Source organism: Diabrotica virgifera, chromosome 1 (assembly GCF_917563875.1).
Source record: "Diabrotica virgifera virgifera chromosome 1, PGI_DIABVI_V3a".
Classification (NCBI taxonomy): Eukaryota; Metazoa; Arthropoda; class Insecta; order Coleoptera; family Chrysomelidae; genus Diabrotica; species Diabrotica virgifera.
In genome coordinates, this window is record NC_065443.1 from 2,187,574 (window position 1) to 2,210,224 (window position 22,651).

The 22,651-nt window shown below is 34.3% G+C and overlaps 1 protein-coding gene across 1 annotated transcript in view; it reads left to right on the forward strand.

The window, feature by feature from the left end:
* LOC114328012 (disintegrin and metalloproteinase domain-containing protein 10-like) overlaps positions 1–22,651 on the forward strand; it is a gene marked incomplete in the record, with an annotated part of 957,890 nt that overhangs the window by 427,412 nt on the left and 507,827 nt on the right. The window contains 1 exon segment of the mRNA XM_050649896.1: positions 11,826–12,011. Within this exon segment, the coding sequence (XP_050505853.1) occupies positions 11,826–12,011 (186 nt within the window).

Consider the following 22,651-nt stretch of genomic DNA (forward strand, 5'->3'; position numbering starts at 1 on the left):
CAGCAAACAAAATTGATAACTAATGTAATAAGTAATTTTAACCCCCATCCACCAAAATGTAAATGCATCGTTTTCCTTCCACAATACCTTTAACTATAGTGTTATTTCTATGTTCAAATAGTTGGACGGGTTTAAAATGAATGGTTTTTGAAAAAAAAGATCAAATTATAGAGCGCATTTTAAAATTTCCTTAAAAATCTTCCTTTTTCTCCATGTATCTTGAAAATGATAAGAGATACAGTAATAAAAAATAAAAAGGAAATTTTTATCTGAAAAAGCCCTACATTTTTGTCTGGTATCTTTTTTCGTATCTCTTATCTTTTTCGAGTTACATGGAGAAAAAGGAAGATTTTTAAGAAAATTTAAAAATGCGCTCTATAATTTGATCTTATTTTTTTTTTCAAATACCATTCATTTTAATCCAGTCCAACTTTTTGAACATAGAAATAACACTATAGTTAAAGGTATTGTGGAAAGAAAACGATGCATTTACATTTTGGTAGATGGGGGTTAAAGTAACTTCTCATTTTTTTCTTAAAATACATTTTTGCACGATTGATCATTTTTGACTATTTACCGTGACAGATTTTACGTCAGTAGGTGACATTTACTAGCAACTCGACGGTAAGTAATCCAACTCGACGGTAAGTACTCCAACTCGACGGTAAGTAGTTCACTTACCGTCGAGTTAAAAAATCTTTTAATTTTAATTTATTTTTTGAAAGAATAAAGAAAACTAACGAATTATTTATTAATATTGAAACTTATGGCACAATTTGTTAATTTTTCTTTTCAAATACGCGATCAAAGTTGAAAACTTGGAAATATCAATGCCATCATAAAGAAAAACGGTGGATTTAATCATTGAATATTCTGCCCAGAGGCTTCCAGGAGCTTTCAACTGCATATGTCTTTGAACGAAATATGCCAATAGAGTCTTTTCTTCGATTCTTAAATTCTTGCCTTCGCACCATTTTTTAAAACTTTGGTAGGTATTTTGATAACGGATTTTGGATTTTTCGGGAATAATTGCGGAACACCCTTCTTCCCAAGCCCGTTCAATTTCTTCAAATTCACTTTCGCTCATATTTTAATTTATAATAATCAAAATTGTACTTAAAATTATTGACAACTAAATAAAAACTCAATTCTCCATTGTTGTTATGCACCCTAGTTACTACCTAAAAACCAAAGTATCTATCTTGATAAAATGAATGAAACTAGTCAATATGACGAAAATGTTTAATTTTATAATTTATAATGGTATCAATCGTGCAAAAAACGTTACAAGCATGTCGAACGTTAAGGGTAACCGATCTCAGACAATAATTGGAGTCGTCGCTCCGCTCCTCCTCCAAACAATTGTTTTCGATCGGTATAAAACCCTTACCGTTCTCCATACTTAATATACTACAGTTATCAATTTTGTTTGCAGCATATCTCGCTTAGTTTGAATGTAATCGACATTTAGTATTGCTCATTTTAAAGGTCGTTTCAAGCGCTACAAAAGTTATTAATATTATTATAAACCTAAAATCGACAGTTTCTCTGTTATTTCAAGTTGAATAGATTTGAGCATGTAGCAAAAAATCAAACTCTTAGTACCTACCATATCCCACTTTGTATTTTAACTAGAAGATTTATGAAGGAACGAATCTCTTTTGTTTTTTTATAACCTACAGAAATATTTTATATAGTTTTTTTGTTAGATGCATAGTTTTTAAGGTATTCGCAAAAATCCGTCCGAAAAGGTGTCATTTTTCAATGAGCATAGATAAAAGCGCACGTCGGCATAGGATAGACTTTATTTCTTGAGCTATTCCCTACTTACTGTGAAAATATCAAATATATCGATGTAGTAGGATGGAATTCGAAGCCAAATACCCTCATTGACTGCCCTAATAGTGTTTTCTAATGTTTGATACTACATCTTAAATTTATAATATATTCGACCTTATAAACATCCTAATTATATCTTAATTTCTGCGGAAAACACTTAGCCGTCGCTAGTGAAATTAAAGTACCTACTTGCTGTTTACAATGTGATTCATGAGGAAAACTAACATCCAATATTTATCACAACCCGTATTGAATCTCTTACTTTTTTTTCTATTGGTTAAATTAAACGGTTCGATTAGCGTGTGAAGTATCCTAGCCAATGGAGAAAATTTTACCGTCAAGATCTCCTTGTGTGAGAATTGAATTCAGTCTCACTTTAGACTTTAAAGGGACCAGGGGTCTAGTATCACCAGTTCTTCAGAGATTATACATATGTTTCTTTGGCAGTAGTATAGACCAGCGGTTCTCAACCTTTTTTACTCAGCGACGCACTAACGTACTCCTTACAGATTCGCGACACCCTTATATGTACAAATTTTTGCTAGTGGTAGGTAAGTGCAGATGAATATATTAAGCATATTATTTTGTATTTCGTAAGAACATAACAAGCAAAAAACAAAACAGAAAGAATACACAAAATTAGTATGAAATTTGACCCTGATAACTTTTGCAAAGTATATCTATCCGAGGACGAATTGTAGACAGACACACTCTCAGCTCGCTGTCCACATCAAGTAGTCGAGACTGGTAGCTAGATTTTATATTTTTCATCGCAGAAAATGCAGATTCACATAAGTACGAGCTCGAAAACTGCAGTAAAATAGATATGCTTTCTTTGCTAATTCTGGGTATTCATTCTTAACTGAAATCCAAAAGACATCTGGAGCTACTTCTCTAAATTTTGATTTTAAAACTGTGTCAGAATACACTTCAATAAGTTGTTCCTTTTCAGAACAGGTTAATTCTGTCTTGCTTACGTTGTTCTCGTCAAGTGCAATCAACCATTCACAGTTAGCACTCAAGGCAGAGATAAAGTATTTAGTTGTCCCTTCTTGCAACTTACATAAGTGCTCTTTCATGCTCTCCTTTAGTAGAGTCTGTTCTTCAGATTTCAAATTAATTAAAGTTATAGAGGTTTCGGGAAAAGCAGTCAAATCGTTTTTTTCTATAACCGAATTCCAGAATGTAAGTTTTTTGGAGAACGCACCTATTTTATCAGTTAATGATATTATGGTTTCCTTTCGTCCTTGCATAGTTGCATTCAAAGAAATTAGCTTATTAAAAATGTTAGAAAGGTAAGCCAATTTAGCACACCACAGAGGGTTTTTAAGATTTTTACAAAAATCATTTTGGTCATCTTCTGTTTTAAAAAATTCGAGTAGTTCGTCTTTAAGTTCTAAAACTCTGTTTAGTATTTTTCCTTTCGAAAGCCAACGAATTTTACTATGAAATAACAAGACTTTATGATCTGCGCCCATGTCTTTACAAAGTTTCTCAAACACCCTTGATTCCACCGGACGAGTTTTGATATAGTTGATCATAGAAACAACAGTATGAATAACTTCACCCAGTTGGCTTCTATCCGTAGTTTTTACTACTAGAGCTTCTTGATGTAAAAAGCAATGAGTAATTATTATCAACTGGTTTTTCTTTAGTGCGAAACTTAAAAATCCTTTGACATTTCCCGTCATTGCAGCAGCACCATATGTACATATCGCAATACAATCCGTCCACTTAAGTCCGTGATCCTGAAAGAAGGTGTCAACAGTAGAAAATATATTATCAGCTCCAGTGGTTTTTGTTTCCAATGCACGACAGAATAGGAACTGTTCAATAATTTCCGGTCCGTACACAAATCTTACAAGAGATATCAATTAGGCCTTTCCCGAAATGTCCGTGCTTTCGTCCAGTTGTAGAGCAAATTGTGTATTTGCTAATACCTCCCTAACATTACTTTGAATATCGAATAAAAATGGTTGAATGCATGATTGGTATATTATAATAAGTAAAAAAATAGAAATAAAAAATATCGTATTCGTAAATCTCGCGACACACCTGATAGGTTCTTCCGGCACACCAGTGTGTCGCGACACGGTGGTTGAGAACCGCTGGTATAGACTATTATGCGATAAAATTGAATTTGACGATTTTTTTATCTACTATAATTTTTTCATAATTGTATGGTTATAGCACATAATCTTGGAACAATGATCAACTCCGCAGGTGATTACTTCCAGAAAATCAAAATCAGAATAGAAAAGGCGAGAGCAAATTTGAACAAAATGAGAAAAGTGCTCTGCACCAGACATTTTAAGTTTTAGCTAAGAGTTAGGTTGGCTAGGTGCTACGTTTGACTTTGTTTTACGGAATGGGAGCTTGGACCTTGAATGCGGCATCAATGAAAAAATTAGAATCATTCGTGCTGTGGATATACAGAAGAATTCTTAAAATATCGTGAACAGAACATGTCACAAACAAAGAGGTTCTGAGAAAGATGAATTCTTCTTCTTATTCTTATCCAATCCATTAATGGATGTTCGCGATCACGTTTGACCATTTTTCTCCATCCCTTGCAGTCTGTATTAGGTCTCCTATGTTTCTGAGTCCCGTCCATTGTTTGACATTACGGAGCCGTGACATTTTCTTCCTGTCCGCTCCACTTTTTCCTTCGATCTTTCCTTCAATTATGGTTTGCAGAAACTGGTATCTTTCGTTTCTAATTAGGTGCCCCAGGTATGCCGTTTTTCTATATTTAATTGTGCGTAGTAGTTGTCGTTCTGTACCACTTCTTCTCAGGATTTCTTCATGTGTTATTCGTGCGGTCCAGGGAACTTTAAGGATTCGTTGATAAATCCACATCTCAAATGCCTCTAGCTTATTCATTGTGTTTATTTTTAAAGTCCATCCTTCCATGCCATATATGAGCACCGATCATATATAGCATTTGGTGAATCTTAGTCTTAGGTTCAGGTCAAAGTCAGAGTTCGTAAAGACGTTTCTGAATTTCATGAATGCACTTCTGGCCCTTTCTATCCGACATTTAATTTCCATATCCGACATCCAGTCTTCACATAGCCAGGTTCCCAGGTACTTAAATTTTCTTACGCGCTCTATATCTTGGTTGTTATATGCTAGTCTTGTATTTTGATGTTGACATAATTGACGGCTGATTATAAAGAACTTCGTCTTTTTTATGTTAATCCTAAGTCCCATGTTCTCGCTATGTTCTTTAGTTTTAATAGGAAGGTTTTGGAGGTCTTCTATATTGTCTGCTATTAAGAGCGAGTCATCCGCATATCGTATATTATTGATCCAGGTACCATTTACTTTGATGCCGCTTTCGCATTCCTCAAGAGCTTCCTGGAAGATACTTTCTGAATATAAATTGAACAGTAGTGGGGAGAGAATGCATCCCTGTCTTACACCTCTGACAATTTTTTGAGCTTACGTTGTTTCATTATCCACCTTGACGACAGCTGTTTGATTCCAGTAAAGAGCTTCTATGCAACGAATGTCTTTTTGATCTATGTCGAGTTGTTTTAGTATATGTACGAGTTTGTGATGTACTCGATCGAAGGCTTTTTCATAATCTATAAAGCACATCATTACATCTTTTCTTTGATCTTAGCAGTTCTGAGCTAGCACTTGGGTTGCAACTAGTGCTTCCCTGGTACCCAGGCCTTTTCGAAATCCAAATTGTGAGCAACCAATAACCTTATCGCATTTTGTGGAGATTCTGTAGTGAAGAACTTTGAGGAATATTGAATATTTTTAAAGAATGAGTATACTTTATAAATATGTGAAAAACTCAGGCAGTAGATAGTCACGAAGGATTCTGCATTTCGACTTATAGAGAATTTTCTCTTTCTCCACAAAATATTTCAACTTTTTTATCATTATAATCAGGTAAAAACACCTCATATGGTTATACTTTCTACTAATTCCATCAATATTTTCAGATACGAGTATACCTCGCAAAGACATCTCATATTCTCCAGTGAACGAGAAAGAGTCGTATAAATTCTTGTTTGGAATGGCATAAATTCAAAAATTGATAGATTTTATGATAGCGACCGCGGGCCCATCCATACGATGAACTCGTAAAAAATCTATAAATTTTCTCCTTGTAGTAATGGCGTGCGTATTATATGATAGTCTTGGATTTATAGTGACTTTTATCGAGGTTTAATCATAGATTATGGGTACAGTCTGCTATACATTTTGTAGAAATATTCGTTTGTTTAAATCATATATCCCACAAGATTGCGCTACTTTAAAATTTAAAACCGAATGGAATTGGTCCAATAATAGTTATAAATTTCTTTTTTTTTTCAATTACAATTTTAATACATAATCAGTAGTAATTAAACGAGAGTGACACTTTGACCGAGTGACACTTTGACAAATCTAGAGTTCTAATTATGTTCATGCGGCAGTAAAATGCAGATTTTTGCTAAGCAAGGGATTTAGTTTCTACAGTATATGATTTTCCAGAGTCTGATAACTCTAAAGTATGCTGGTTCAAGCCCTTTAGAAGTTTTTAGATTACACCAACTACTAGACCTGCTAAAAAGTTTTCGAGACAGGATAAAAAAACATTGTTGTTCCGAGGCCAAAAATATTATTTCAAAATACAATAAAAATATGGGTGGCACTGATTTGATGGTTAGCGATTTATCTTGCTAACGAATTGGAATCTGTTCCAAAAAAATGGTATTGCCTATTTTTACATACCTAGTGGACGCGAACATTAAAAATGCATGGAAGTTGTATAGGAAATCTGGTCGTACCATTAGCCAATTGAAATTTACACGGGCAATTATCCAAATGTATCTAATAAGATATAAAATCCCACCGAAACCACCAGGAAGAGTGTCCACAGCTGCAAGAAGTGACTCTCGAATTGGAGATATTGGTACACGGGATTAAATATTTTGTGGTTTCTGTACCAGAAAACAAAAGAAGAAGATGCGCACGAATTGGATTTTTAAGTTGAGGGAAAACAATGTGCTGCAAATATGATGTTTTCCCTTGTATTGACTGTTTTCGCAATTTTCTTACCAAGTAACTCTTAATGAACATATATCGGGTTCGTGCCTAGTGGCCACATATGGGAACATTTTTTTTCTCGATAATTATTCCATTTACAAAAAAATTTCTTGTTACGTTTTGTACAGAATACTGTTACATTTAAGGATTTTTAATAAATTTTGTCGAAAACAAAAAAAAATTTCTCGGCGTTAATGGGTTGAAAGGACGGTCCCTTTGAAGACTCCAGCAGTAATCCGCCATCCTGTGAGTGTCCCATTTCCCCTGATACCTCTCTTCCATCGTTTTGATATCTTGGTGGAAGCGTTCCCATTGTTCCTCGCTAAGGTCACCAAGATTTTCGGGGAAACGGTCTAAGTGGCTGTGAAGGTAATGAATTTTAATACTCATATGACAACCGTGCTTGTTAAACTTGTTGAGCATTTCTTCCACTATATCCCGGTAATTTTCCGATTTATTGTTTCCAAGAAAATTTTGCACAACTTTCACAAAAGAGCACCATGCATTACGTTCAATTTTAGTCATCGATTCTGTAAAATGAGAATTTTTTATAAGTTGTCCTATCTGAGGGCCATCAAATATTCCGGCTTTCAATTTTTCGTTACTAATTGCAGGGAATTTGCTGGGCAAGTATTCAAAACAAGGACGATTCTGGTCTAGGGCCTTTACAAATTGTTTCATCAGCCCTAGTTTAATATGTAAGGAAGGTAATATGATTTTCTCTCGGTCGACCAATGCGTCGTTAACTACGTTGTTGTCCCAGGAGAAAGTTCACCATCTTAAAATCAACACAGATCACCCACTGATGTTGGTCATACTTGATGTTTTTTAGCACCAGCGATATTGTTTTATATTCTTCTTTCATTTTTGTTGAATGCCCAATTGGTATACTTCCATATTTGTTACCATTATTTAGAAGGACACACTTTAAACTTCGTTTGAAACTGTCGATAAGCAGACGCCAATGATCTGGTGTATATTCCGATACACCCATTTTTTCTAACAGTCCTTTAATATTGTTACAAAAAACCATATCATCTTGCTGAGAAAAAAAAGGCAAAATATCTTTTTCTCTATTACGGTAGTATGTAATTTTGGTGTCTGGGTGAAGAAAATTATTTTCCTTTAGTCTGGAGGCAAGCAACTCAGAAGAATCCTTTGGGAGGTTCAAATCTCTGATAAGATCGCTTAGCTCTTCCTGAGTAAAGGGCTCACAGGACGTGTTGAATCACCTTCAAAATCACTGTCGTCTTCCTCAAATCTATTAGCCTGTAGTTCGTAAGATAACGTTTCGATGTTGTCCTCTGGTCTCTGGTAACGTAGGTAGACTGCTAAATATTGGAATCGGTATCTGTATCTGCTCAAGCTGATGTGGAATTGGCCTTATTGCTGAATCCAGGTTAGGATATGTCCACGTATGTCGATTGTTACGATTAATGCCCTTTATATTAACTAGGCAGAAATAGCAATCGTCAAAATTGTTTTTTGGTTCCCTCCATACCATTGGAACGCCAAACTTCAAACATTTCTGTTGTCCTTTCATCCACTGTCGCAAGTTTTCAAGACAAGTTTTGCACACTACATGTGGAGCTCAGGATTTATCTTGATTTCCCAAATGAACACAAAAATAGGCTGGATATGCCCTTTTTACAAAATCACAGACTGGTTTTCTACTTTCCTTTAGGATGTACTCGCCATATATCCAGCAAAAAACATCCGGGTTATTCACACAACAACGCCTGCTTGTAGAAGCCATGGTTTTCAGTTGTCAAAATCAAACTCTTGCAACGAAACTCAAGTTAAAACTATATTTTATAATGGAATGCAATCGACTTTATAGAAATTTATTAAGGCCATTTCGGAGAAAATACTATTTACTGATCGGACAATACTTAAAAAGCAATTAGCGCTAATTTCAAGTTATGGGCAATTCCAATAAGTACACTTTAATTTGAAGTCATTAGTATGCATTTGTCTTAGAATTTGTTAAGTGTGTTTATAAACATATTGCAATTATAGTGGTGGGATATACAGAAATGTAAGAATATTTAAGTACTGGATGAGTATGTTAGATCTGGAAAACTAGAGCTGATACAAAGAAAAGGTTTGCATTTTTGGAATCAGCACAGATGAATTAACCAAAATCAGTTGATTTTTCTTCGGCAGCAAGACAATTTTTTTTTGTTGGGCTGTGTTATCGAAAAAAATTCCCGCTGTAATTTTTATTATTGTAGCTGTCTATTGTACAAGCTTGTACAAGGAAGAGTGGAAGGCCGAAGATCACGAGGAAGATCCCCAACAAGATGGATCGATCAAATTACAGGAATATGCAAAAGACCTATTCATGAGTTAAAAGAAATGACCAGAGACAGAGATCTTTGGAGACGGAAAATACACGACATCACGTCGACCATTATACTCCCTCCGGAGGGTCAGGATTGAAGAGAGAGCTTTCTATTGGTCAGAATCTCTATGAATGAAATAACCTCCAAAACTATTAGACCAGGGCGCATCTGTAAAAATATTAGTACATTTGGACGTTGAGAGGTGACTCAAATTTTTTTGCAGAAATTGCTTTAAAATAAATCAAATAATAATATTTGAGTTATCCTCCCTCTCAAAACGGTCCGGAACATTGTTTAAATAATCAAAATGTCAAAAAATTAAGGAAAAATTCGATTTTTTTTCTTGGTTTTTTCATTATAACTTTCAAAGTATTCATTTTCGAGAAAAGTTTTACTAACATAAAAGTTGCGTAATTAAATTTCCTACAATATAGAATTGGTTAAAATTTTAAGAAATAGTCACCCTTGTTGCAAAATGGCAATAATTGTGAAAAAAACATACAAAAACAAGTATTCGCATTTTACGTTTTTCAACCATTTATGCTACACTTAGGACCTTCATATTTCACCCTCAAAAATTTTATGATACAGTAAAACAATACTGTAAATTTCATTAAGATCGGTTCAATAGATTTTGCAAAATAAATTTTGCAATCCAGCTTTCGTAAAAAAAATTCATTTTTTCAAAATCTTACAGGACTGAAAATAAAGCAGATAGCAAGTTGAAAATTTTTTTGCGTATAGAAGTGTAATGTACCTTTTATTTGCAATTTTGCAAAATTAAAATCGCTTAACACCACGGCGTCAGGAATTTCTTTAATAAACATTAATTATTGGTGCTACGCGCAGGACAGCGGATAGGTTGCTCTGATTGGGCATTCCAATGACCTTTGATAATGATTGATACATTTTAATTTTTATGACATTTCGATATAAATAAATAAATTTGTTTATTGCAAAATAAAAACACATACTCTATCCTTTAAAATAACACTTTTATTAGCCAAAGCTTTCTTTGTTCATATATTTTAACTTAATTAATAAAAGTTTATTATTTTTAAACATATGCAATTGTTTAAACAATTTTCACAAACAATAATAAAATTAGTTTGATTTTTGTGGAATTAAAAAATTAAAATACAACAAAATATAGAGTAAGAAAATAATATATTAGATAAATATTGGAAGAAATTTTGGTGGAAATCAACCTGTGTGAATCGAACACCGCTGTCCTGCGCGTAGCACCAAAAATTATTGTTTATTTCAAAAATTTTCTGACGCCGTGGTAATTAATCGATTTTAATTTTGAAAATTGCAAATGAAAGGTACAGTACACTTCTATATGCAAAAAAAAATTAACTTGCTATCTGCTTTATTTTCAGTCCTGTAACATTTTGAAAAAATGAATTTTTTTTGCGAAAGCTGTATTGCAAAATTTATTTTGCAAAATCTATTGAACCGATCTTAATGAAATTTAAAGTATTGTTTTACTGTATCATAAAGTTTTTCTGGGTGAAATATGAAGGTTCTAAGTGTAGCATAAATGGTTGAAAAACGTAAAATGCGAATACTTGTTTTTGTATGGTTTTTTCGCAATTATTGCTATTTTGCAACTAAAGTGACTATTTTTTAAATTTTTAACCAATCCTATATTGTAGTAAATTAAATTACGCAACTTTTATGTCAGTACAACTTTTCTCGGAAATGAATACTTTTAAAGTTATAATCAAAAAACCAAGAAAAAAATCGAATTTTTCCTTCAATTCTTGACATTTTGATTATTTAAACAATGTTCCGGACCTTTTTGAGAGGGAGGATAACTCAAATATTATTATTTGATTTATTTTCAAGCAATTTCTGCAAAAAAATTTGAGTCACCTCTCAACGTCCATCTCAAAACAGATCCGCCCTGGACTATATGTATTATCTGGTCTACTGTATGTATTTTTGGTTTCGTATTCCTTTCGGCTAACTGTAGTAGTTTCGAATTGAAATAATCCCGAGGAAGTGCATTTTTGGGCATTATCCAAAACTGTAACAGATGGTTCATGTAAAGTTAGAAGCAGTTTTTCTTGCAACCATTTCACATTTTGTTGTTGCAGTTTAGCAACTTTATCCAAGTATTGCTGTAGTGTCAACTTGCTTTCTTTGTTTTGTTTCCGCTCGTATAGTTCGCCAATATTTTGCTTTACAAAGTGAACAATTATCAAATAATGAACTGGTTGTTCATTCATTGTTATGAACAATAGAAGTGTCTTTAGTTGAAATTGCAAATCCTCTTGAGTAATTATACACCCACGCGTCGGGCTCTACTTTAAAAATAACTTTTTTAACCATCCGTTGTTCCGACAACGAAACTTCACTTTTGTTTCTGATCTGCTGCAAGACGGTGGTGTTTTCGCTGCTTGGCAGCAAGCGCTATCAAGGTGATAGCATTATGCAGTATTCTTGAGCTTTCAATAAACACGGAGTAGTGACACTATTTTTATATGTACTCTTGCTTTCATAGGTATATTTTTTTATTTTTTCGTTATTTGTTGAGAAAATAAGACCCACACAAAAACCAAATTAAACGCAACGTTTTTGTTTCAGACGATGAAGATTCGGTAGCACATGGTTTAATAACGAAAGAAGGATTATTTGAAGGCACAATTTCCACTGCCTCCGAAGACTACCACGTAGAACCAGTCAGCAGGTATTTTCTAGAAGAAAGTATGCAGAAACCTTCTTTTCATTCAGTTATATACAAAGCCTCGGACGTCCATGACCCCCGAAAAGGTAGGGTATTTATGTTATACAGTGCATTCATAAAGTGTGGAAACGGTCTATTATCTCATGACCATGACTTAATTTATTTTCAGAGTTAAGGCTCTGGCAGGTTGATTTTTATTTTTAAATTATGATTTTTTGACGTATAGTACATAATAGTGACGTCATCGATTTGGACGTGATGACGTCATCGATGATTTTTTTAAATGGGAATAGGGGTCGTGTTGTAGCTCATTTGGAATAGAATAGAATAGAAATATGCCTTATTATCATGAAAAATTTAACAATTTTATAGACAAAGCTTAGAAGAATCATAAATAAAAACAATAACAAATACAATTTACTAAAATTATACAAATCTTCAATATAAATAAAACAGAATAAAGTGAAATAAAAATCAGTAACAATCTATTGCAAAATTAAAAAAAAATGCAAATTGCGTGATCTACCTTAAGAAATTTAATAAGTAATTTAATAAGTTATGCTGCTGCATATGACACTCAAATATAGATTAAGATTCTACTTATTAAGAATACTGTAATTTCTTAGTTATTATTTAAGAAACTCTGCTATTGAATAATATGGTCTTTCAGATAAATAGGCTTTTGTCATTTTACGGAACTTGGGGAAAGATGTTGCAGATTTAAGTTGTAGAGGAAGATGGTTGTATAGTTTTTTTGGAAGGTGATTCAATTCTCTATTCAGTAATATAAACATTAACATCAGTATTTATACTGAGTGGCCAAAAAAATAATTTTTGAATCTAATTAATTGCCGCAAAAAAAAGAATGTATGTAATTTATTAAACTCAAAATACATTTTAGTACTGTCAGAAAAGAGAAAAAAATGTTTATTTCCTAAATACACATTGCTTTTCGCTTAAATTAAAATGTTCAAACTGCAAAGAGGCAGGTGTGTGGCTGTTTGACATTTAATTTAAGCGAAAAGCAATGTTTATTTATGAAATAAACATTTTTTTTATATTACTTTTCATCAGTAAAATGTATTTTAAGTTAAATAAATTACATACATTCTTCTTTTTGCGTCAATTATTTTAATTCAAAAAATATTTTTTAGCCACCCTGTATCAATAATGATGTTAATGTTTAAATTACTGAATAGAGAATTGAATCACCTTTTAAATGAGCTACCACACGACCCTTATTCCCATTTAAAAAAATCATCGATGACGTCATCACGCCCAAATCGGTGACGTCACTATTACGTACTATACGCCAAAAAATCATAATTTAAAAATAAAAATAGACCTGTCAGAGCTTTACCTCTGAAAATAATTAAGTCATGAGATAATAGACCGTTTCCACACTTTATGAATGCACTGTATATTTATTATTGTTGTTAAAATATATTATTTTGTTTAGGTTTACATTTTAGTCTATTATTTTAGCTTATAAAACTTGTCTTCTTGTTGTTTGCTATGTTTTGAGGTCTTTCCACGTGTGTCTAGGTCTATATCAAATTTATACCAATATCATAGGTCATAGAGCCATAATACGAGTAGACAAACAAAAATCTTAAGAGATACCTATAAGAAGAGGAGTACGACAAGGATGTATACTATCTCCACTGTTTTTAATTTGGGCTCAGAAGAGATGTTTAAAGAGGTGCTATAGTGAAGTCAGATAAATAAACATTATGGAATAATTTCAGATATACAGACGATACAACACTCCTTCTATGCAACAGAAAAGGGCTGCAAATTTTGTTTGACAGCACGACGCATTACTGCGAGAGGTACTGTTCTGAACACAAAAAAAGACAAAAATATGATTGTCAATAAAAACAAAATGGAATGGCGCATTGAGATGGCAAGAAGTGCGTTGAATAAGATAAAAGAATTATTATGTATTGAAAACTGGTAATAGAAATAAGAACTCCAGTATTGAGATTTTACGTATTATCTGTGCTCTTATATCGAGTTGAAGCCTGGACAATTACAGACGCAACTGAAAAAAGACTTGCCAGCTTTGAGATGTGGTATTATCGAAGAATGTGGAAAATATCATGGACACGCCATGTAACAATCACAGACATATTAAGAAAGATGAAAAAGAAATAATTAATCAGCATTATGAAGAACAGAAAAATAAACTACTTTTTATTGCATACTAAGAAATGAAAAATATGAGTTAATACGATTGGTTATACAAGGGAATGAGGAAGGAAAAAAGAGAATCAGGAAGACGACGCACGTCGTGGTTAAAAAATTTAAAGCAATAAAATGGAAAAACAACAGAAGCTCTGTCTGCAGAACCGCTGCAGACAGAGTAAAATGGGCTTGATACAATGTCTTTAAAGGATAAGAAGAATAATGCTTAGTGGTTTTAAGATATTTCGCACCTTCTGGACATCCTTACATCTTAAGTTAGGATATAGTAAATAACTGATATTAGACCTCTATCCAGTCAAGTGAATCTAAGCATGTCTGCTAGCTAAAGGAGAAATTTGTGATTTATAATATTGCAACTGACTACTAAACTCACCCAATACAAATTACACTCCTATATACCATCTTCCCGATTTTCTCCCACATGTGTAGCATGTCACGTTCCAAAACTGACGTGGCTAGAAAATCGAAAAGACAAAATACACTTTAACCTTGACATCGTTCCCATCACAGGGCACATATGTCCTCCCCCTCCCACTCGTTCGGAGTTTCATTTGACAGAAAGTAGGGCCTGTGGCACTAAGATGCGAGTTAAAGGGTTGGATGAGTGACTGAAAAACGTTCGGCTTCTTTTTGTGCCTTCAGGCTTTCCGTTTAAATGATAACTTCGTTCTAACGGTGGTGGAATTTCGGTACAGGAACGGATCTAAGTATATTCAGGGAATGGGGAATTAGACAACGTTATTTTTTGTCCCATCGTTTTGGATCATATAACAGAGAAACCACAGTGTATCGTTCCCTGATGCATAATGTATGCTGACGATGTAGTGTTAGTAGGAAATAGTGAAAGCTATTTAGAACAAAAACTGGAACAGTGGAGACAAGCTCTAGAGGAAAAAGGTTTAAAACATAGCAGGACAAAAACGGAGAATTTTGAATTTCCATTTAGGGATGGGGTTACTACAAATAAAATGATATCTTTGAATGGTGAAATGACTGTGAAAAGTAATAGTTTTAAGTACCTAGGATCGGTATTACTATCGAAGTAATGGCGAAGTATATGCAGATGCATGCAGTGGAATTAGGGTTGAGTCTATGACGTGGAAGAAAGCGAGTGGTATGTTGTGTGTCCGAAAAATCGTAATAAAGCTGAAGAAAACATTGTATAAAATAGCCATAACACCGGAATTGATGTACCTACGAAACTGAATGATGGGCAGTTAAAAAAAGAAAGAGGAACAACTAATGCATGTGGTGGACATGGGAATGCTTAGAATGATAAGTGGAGTGATAAAAAAGGATAACATTAAAATGGGTGTATTAGGGGAAGTACCTATATGGGTGGCTTTAATTAATGCCAAAATGAGGTAGCATAGGTTAAGATGGTTTGGTCATGTTCAACCACGAGACGTTAATTACCCAATTCGAAGAATTGCTGAACTGCAGGTTCTTAGAAGATGGAGAGGCAGATCAAAGAAGATCTGGGGTAGACGCTTAGGCAGGACATGTCAATACAGGGGATTGATATTGATATGATCCAAGATAGAATTGTGTGGAGAAATGCAATTAGGGAAGTCGATCCCTCTTCTTTAATTGCTATCTCCGCGACAGAGGTCGGCAATCATCATACCTATTCGTATTTTAGAGACGCCTGCTCTGAAAAGTTCATTTGATGTACATCCGTACCACTCTCTCAGGTTGCGCAGCCACGATATTTTGCGTCTCCCTATGCTTCTTTTTCCTTTAATCTTTCCCTGCACAATCAATTGGAGCAAGTTGTATCTCCCTCCACGTGTAATATGTCCGAGATATTCTAATTTTCTTGTTTCGATGGTATTTCAGATTTCAATTTCTTTATTCATCTTTCTCAATCTCAGAGCCTCTTTGTTTGCGACATGTTCTGTCCACGATATTTTCAAAATTCTTCGATACACCCACAGCTCGAATGATTCTAGTTTTTTCATTGATGGCGCATTCAAGGTTAAGGTCCAAGCTCCAAGTCGATCCCGCAAAGGGATAAAGGCAAAGAGGATCATTATCTTATTTTTTCCTTTAAAGATCCGTTATTTATCGTGATGTATTCTATACTTTTGATTTTTTTATCTTGTTATTTAGTTTGCCCCTCTTCTGCTTAGCATATTACTATAATTTTTTATGTATAATTGCCATTCTGTGAGATGGTGATATCGCATCAATTTTTCTGTCCTTTTTTACTTCGCTCTCCAACTATTCGCGTGCACATATCTTCGTTCAAGACGCAGAGAAGATGTAGCATCGCAGCATTCTTTAATACTAAGAGAGAGGTTGGAGCTCTTGAAGATGAACCTCATACGGTTGAACGTATATCTAGGTTTTCCGATGCGCGCTCTTACCTCCTGGTTGTTAGTTCATTGTTCATTTATTATGATGCTGAGGTAGTTGCAGTGTGTCGCTTTTTCTACAGAGGTTTGGTTGACGTAGAGTTGATCTGTTATCTTTTTCTAGCTAATAATCATAAGCTTTGTCTTCTTTACGTTTATATTGAGTCGATATTGTTGACTGTTATACCTGATTTTGTTGAGAACTTGTAGGTCTAGGTTGTCCGCAAACACTGTGGTGTCATCTGCATAGCTAATGTTGTTTAGTTTGTACTTGTTTAGTAGAATACCTTTTTTAGTTACCTCATGCAAAGCTTCAATAAATATTCTTTCAAAGTATATATTGAAAATTAGAGGAGACAAAATAGAGCCTTGACTCACTCCACCCATGATTTTCATATATGTGGTGTGTTCGCAGCCAACTCTGACATTTGCGGTTTGATTCCAATAAAAGTTTGTAATTACTTTCAGATCTTGTTTATTAATACCTAGTTGTTCTAGTATTTGCATCATCTTGGCGTGCTGAACTTTATCAAACTCTATTTTGCAATCAATGACATGCGTTTTCGCATTTTCCTCTCTGGAATAAGACTTGTAATGAGACCACAGCCATGGGCGCCCATACTAATGGGCAGGTGCTAGCCTAGCAAGTGCTCATACCTAGCTTTCCAGGTGCTGTATACTATATATGGTTATCCAAAGTATACAAAATATAATGTGCAACATTTTCACGTCTGCCCTCCCCCCTGAAAATTTTTATATGGGCGCCCGTGACCACAGCCGCTCTCGTACGAACAGCATCTGTCAACCCGAACTAGTTGGGGGAAATTTGACTCATGAGGCCTTTTTTTACTTTAAACTTATATATTTTTTCCTATTTAAAAATCTACAACAAATTGAAAGAGTGTGTGAGTCTTGGTGAAAGTGAAATTGATTAAGAGGAAACAGTAACGATCAACAGGTAGCGAAAACGCGTTCCAAGATTGCGGCTGTAATTTTGAATATTTTTTCGAGATATTTGGCACACGGATTCGTAATATAATAAAGAATAGCGGTACAGAACCCAATTTGAAAAATATATTAATATGTGGAAATTACTCTGTAACTAAATACAATATTAAAAAAACGAGCCTGTACCGCCATTAAGAAGAACAAAAAAATACACTTTCTTCAAATAAACTTTTTTATCCGATGCCTAGATTTTGTGTCATTTTGGAACTATTAAAATTTTTTATTTAATTAGTAGTTCCAAAATGACACAAAATCTAGGCATCGGATAAAAAAGTTTATTTGAAGAAAGTGTATTTTTTTTGTTCTTCTTAATGGCGGTACAGACTCGTTTTTCTAATATTGTATTTAATTACAGAGTAATTTCCACATATTAATATATTTTTCAAATTGGGCTCTGTACCGCCATTCTTTATTATATTACGAATACGTGTGCCAAATATCTCGAAAAAATATTCAAAATTACAGCCGCAATCTTGGAACGCGCTTTTGCTACCTGTTGATCGCTACTGTTTCTTCTTAATATTTTTAAAAGTTGTGCCCGAAGCAGATAGAGGAGGACTTTTTGAATAAGGCTTTCGTCTAATTGTGGTTTTCTTTTTTTTATTATCTTTGTTGCAAATAGATCGTGTATTCCATATAGTGTCGATAATTGATAAAAGTACTTTGTTTTATTAAATTCGCTGACAGCTTCTTTTTTACTAATAATAAAAATGTTTCTATTTTTTGTTAATAAATCTTTCTCTCCAAAGGGCAATTTCGTTCCTGCAATTCTCTCCGAAAAGCTTCCTCGGGAGTTTGATGATGAGATGAGCGTAAAAAGAAGCGTTGTAGGAAGTGTGGAGCAGCAAAGATGTTCTGTTGCTCTAGTTCGCGCGCGAGATGACCCACTCAAAGAAATAAAGACATTAAGAAACGTGTTATATCAGATCTGTCTCGAGTCTGGTGCGAGCTGTGAGGGGGTGTTTTCCCTCGCTCGTTTGTGAAATTGCATTTGAATACGTTTTTAACGACAAGGAATTTAACTATGAAAGGATTTGAGTGTTACGACGAAAAACGGCGGTCGTTTAATAAGAGATGTTATACAGTATGATACAAAAGTATGGAATAAATTCATTATATCACAAACATACGACGAAAAAATTTGCATCAATTGCTATGTATATGCATATGTGTTGGACATTCCTACATCCTCGGCCTACGGCCAGACGAGCGACAATTACAGCGCTGTAAGAGCAGTAAAATGAAGCTGGAAAAATGGGTTCTACATGAGTATAGTGGATGGTCAGACAGCGTTGTAGATATACTCACTGTAGGATCGATTTTTCGAGCTTCATTTTACTGCTCTTATAGCGCTGTATTTGTCGCTCGTTTGGCCGTAGGGTCAGTGTTGACGTAATGACGTAATCAATGATTTGTTTAATATGAACCGAGGCCACGGGATACCTTATTTGAAAAGTCTCCTATTCGGCTTTTGCAACGATGGAAATATTTGAATATTTATTTTTATATGGTTATCTGAAACTATTGGTTTATTACTGCGATCAACTTATAATAAAAAATATTTAGTAATATAGGTATCATAAGATTAAAAGAAATATTCAAATTGAGGACCTTCTGCAATGATGCAATGAGATAGACAAACAGTAAATTCTGTCCTAACGTAATTTAATTTAGTGAATGAGTATTTATTGTAATGTGTGTACTATGGAGTGGAATCATGGACGTTAAATGTAGAGACAATGAGACGACTTAACGCCTTTGAAATGTGAACCTATGGAAGAATTTTGAGGGTTTCCTGGGTAGATAGAGTTACGAATAACGAAGTACTGAGAATAATAGGTAAAGAGAAGGAAGTTGAACTTACAATTAAAGAAAGAAAACTACAGTATCTCGGACACGTAATGCTGGGCGAGAAGTATGGCATCCTGCGACTCATAATGCAAGGAAAAATAGATGGCAGAAGAAGCATCGGAAGAAGACGAATTTCACGGCTGAAGAACCTGAGAGAATGGTTTGGATGCAGCTCAAAACAACTTTTTAGAGCTACTGCCTAAAAATTAAAATAGCTATGATAATTGCCAACCTCCGTAGCGAAGATGGCACCTGTAGAAGAAGAAGATTTATTGTAATTCTATTTTACTTGACTGTGTACATAATTTTGAATAACCCTGTAGAAATAAATATTCTAATAATATATCGTTTCAAAGTTGATTAGGCGACCTTTTAAATGAGATGTCCCGTGAACCCAGGAATTTGTTTGCTTTATACCTTGGGTAAAACAGACGAAATACTTAAAAAAGCAGATTAACGATATTGAAACAACAACTTGAATTCCAAAACGGAAAATCAGTAGTTGACGCAATAAAATGGGTAGCAGAATAAATTCAGAGTAGAACAAGAATATGGGTAGTTACAGTAATGCTTTATATAATGTATTAAAAATGTCTTTAATACAGCAAATTGGGCCACGATAATCGAAAGAAATGAAAGACATGAATATTCCTACATATCTAACACACATCATGTGATGTGTGACTATCTATTATACGGAAAAATACAAATAACCTAAAAAATCGTTGGATACAACGGCAACGTCCTCAGGGATTGGTGTTGGGACCGATAGTGTGGAATATCATGATGAAATGATTACTAAGGGTGGTAAGTGCATATAAGACAATCACAGCAATTGCTGTACCAATGAAGTTGTACCAAACCAGTTAATGTTATCATTAACTGGAACAGGTGACTATGTATAATAAGAGAAAGGGGTACAAAGAAGATCAGAGAGGAAAGCAGAAAATATAGTGTGATGGTGACAGATCGAGTGCAGAAAGAAGAAAGTGAAGAAAGAATTAAACCAAATTGGACGAAGATGCCCATATCTAACATAGAGCCCTAAATGAACAGCAAATTTAGACATGCAAATTTTTATTTCACACAATTTTTGACAGGTCTTAAGTCTTTTAGTACCTATACTTATCAAATTAAAAAGACAAATGCCTATCAATGCCTAATATGTCAGTTGGAAGATGACGCAGAACATTGCGTTTTTGCATGCCAATTAGGATAGGATATAAGGACACGAAGAGACAGAATAGGACAAAATGTGACGGCCAACACCTTCAATTTCGAGAGAGTACAACGTTTTAAGTATCTGGGGGCCGTAATCATAGCTGACAACGTGACAACGATGTTACTGAAGAAATAAAAGACAGAACTAAATCGGCAAATCGCTGTCTATTCGCACTGGATAAGCTTATAAAATCAAAAAATCTTGCAAGAAGTTCCCAGATCAAAATCTATAAATCCATCGTTAGACCTCTATAACATATGGATGCGAAACGTGGACCATGACCAAAGCAAACGAAGAAAAGCTCAGACGTTTTGAACGAAAATTAAAAGCATTCTACAATGACGCCGATATTGTGAAAGAAATTAAATCACAGCAACTAAGATGGGTAGGCCACGTGCACAGACTTCATAACAAGAGACTTATAAGACTGGTATGGGAGGCGATTTCTACAGGCAAAAGACCACTCGGGCGTTCCAGAATGCGATGGAGAGATAACATCCAAGCAGATCTCCGGAAAATGAACATTCCATTTGACCCTAGGTTGATGGAAGACAGAACAAATTGGAAAAAAGTTGTACAGTCAGTCAGGACCCACCCAGGGTTGTAGCGCTACGTGTTGATGATGATGCCAATTAGGAAAGTGAAAAAGCAACCTATAGCTAGCAAAGAATACTTCAATATAACGGTAAAGACTATCACGAAGACTATAAAACAGAAAGTAGAACATAAAAAGGTGTTACAAAATTGTCAAAACGTTTAAGGAACAAGCAGCAAGCAGAATATTATAATAACCTTTTTGCTTTCCTTTGATTTAAAATATTTGCCCCTAAGTTGTACTTTCCTATCATTCCTTTTTACGGTTTTGTAACATTTGTCTTTTTGCGATTAAAAAATTAAAGATTAGTAGGCAGTAAAATCTTTTTTCGACGATTTGCTTTTTGTTCTTTTAGTGTTTTTTTTTTTGTTAAACTCTTGTTCTAGAATCTTAAAGTTATACTAAATAAAAAATCGATCTCGAATTCCTCAGACGAATATAATTGGCAATGGCAACCCTGCTCTTTACTTTCAATAACGTTTTTGTGATTCTTCCCAGAGGAAAATTAATTGAAATTTTCAGTGGACGCGTTAAACGCTCAATTGGTATTTTATTCGACAAGAACAGTAAGAATGAGAATAGGAATAGGAATTATTGGTAATTATAATCGAGAATGATAATGAGCGCTGCGCTGACTTCGGTAGGAAATCGCTATTGAGAACGGTGGAAGGTGGAACTAATTGAGAACGAGCGGCTTTTTTGTTCGAGATATTAAGAAAAGTTCTTGAGTTTAAATGCGGAGAAATTGATCTTCGAGTTGTTTTTCAAATCAGAAAATATAAATTTTATGAATATAAAAAGTTTTTTATAGTATTTAAACTGAAGGAAGGATGGTTGCTTTATGTACTGACTCCTTCGTGTTTTCATTACTTGGGTTACTCGACCAGTGAATGAACAAATAAGATAAATTTTCAATAAAATAACCTGCAAATCGGTTCTACATTTTATTGCAGTATAGGTCTGGATCCCGCGTATGAAAAAAAAGTTTAATTAATAGTAAGCTGAGAATTTGTTAATAGCTTAAGGGTGTCTAGTCGGAAAAACTTTGATATATAGGAATACTGGAACAGGGGAAGTTTTAATTGTGGAACAGGTTAAAAATTTGGAACGCTCAGACCACGAAAACGGCACATTTATTTTGTCCGACAGAACAGACTTAAACTCTCCGAACAGAATTAAACTCTCATGCAAAAATCAGACTTCTATTTATCACCTATCATAATTTCTGTCAATTGACATATTCTACATGTTCCACTCATTAAAACGCCCATTTGGTGCTAAATAGCAGTCTGATTTTTGCATGAGAGTTTAATCTCTGTTCGGAGAGTTTAAGTCTGTTCTGTCGGACAAAATACATGTGCCGTTTTCGTGGAACTGCCCCTGCTCCAGTGTTCCTATATATCAAAGTTTGTCCGACTAGACACCCTTAAGCTATTAACAAATTTTCAGCTTGCTATTAATCAACTTTTTTTTCATACGCGGGAT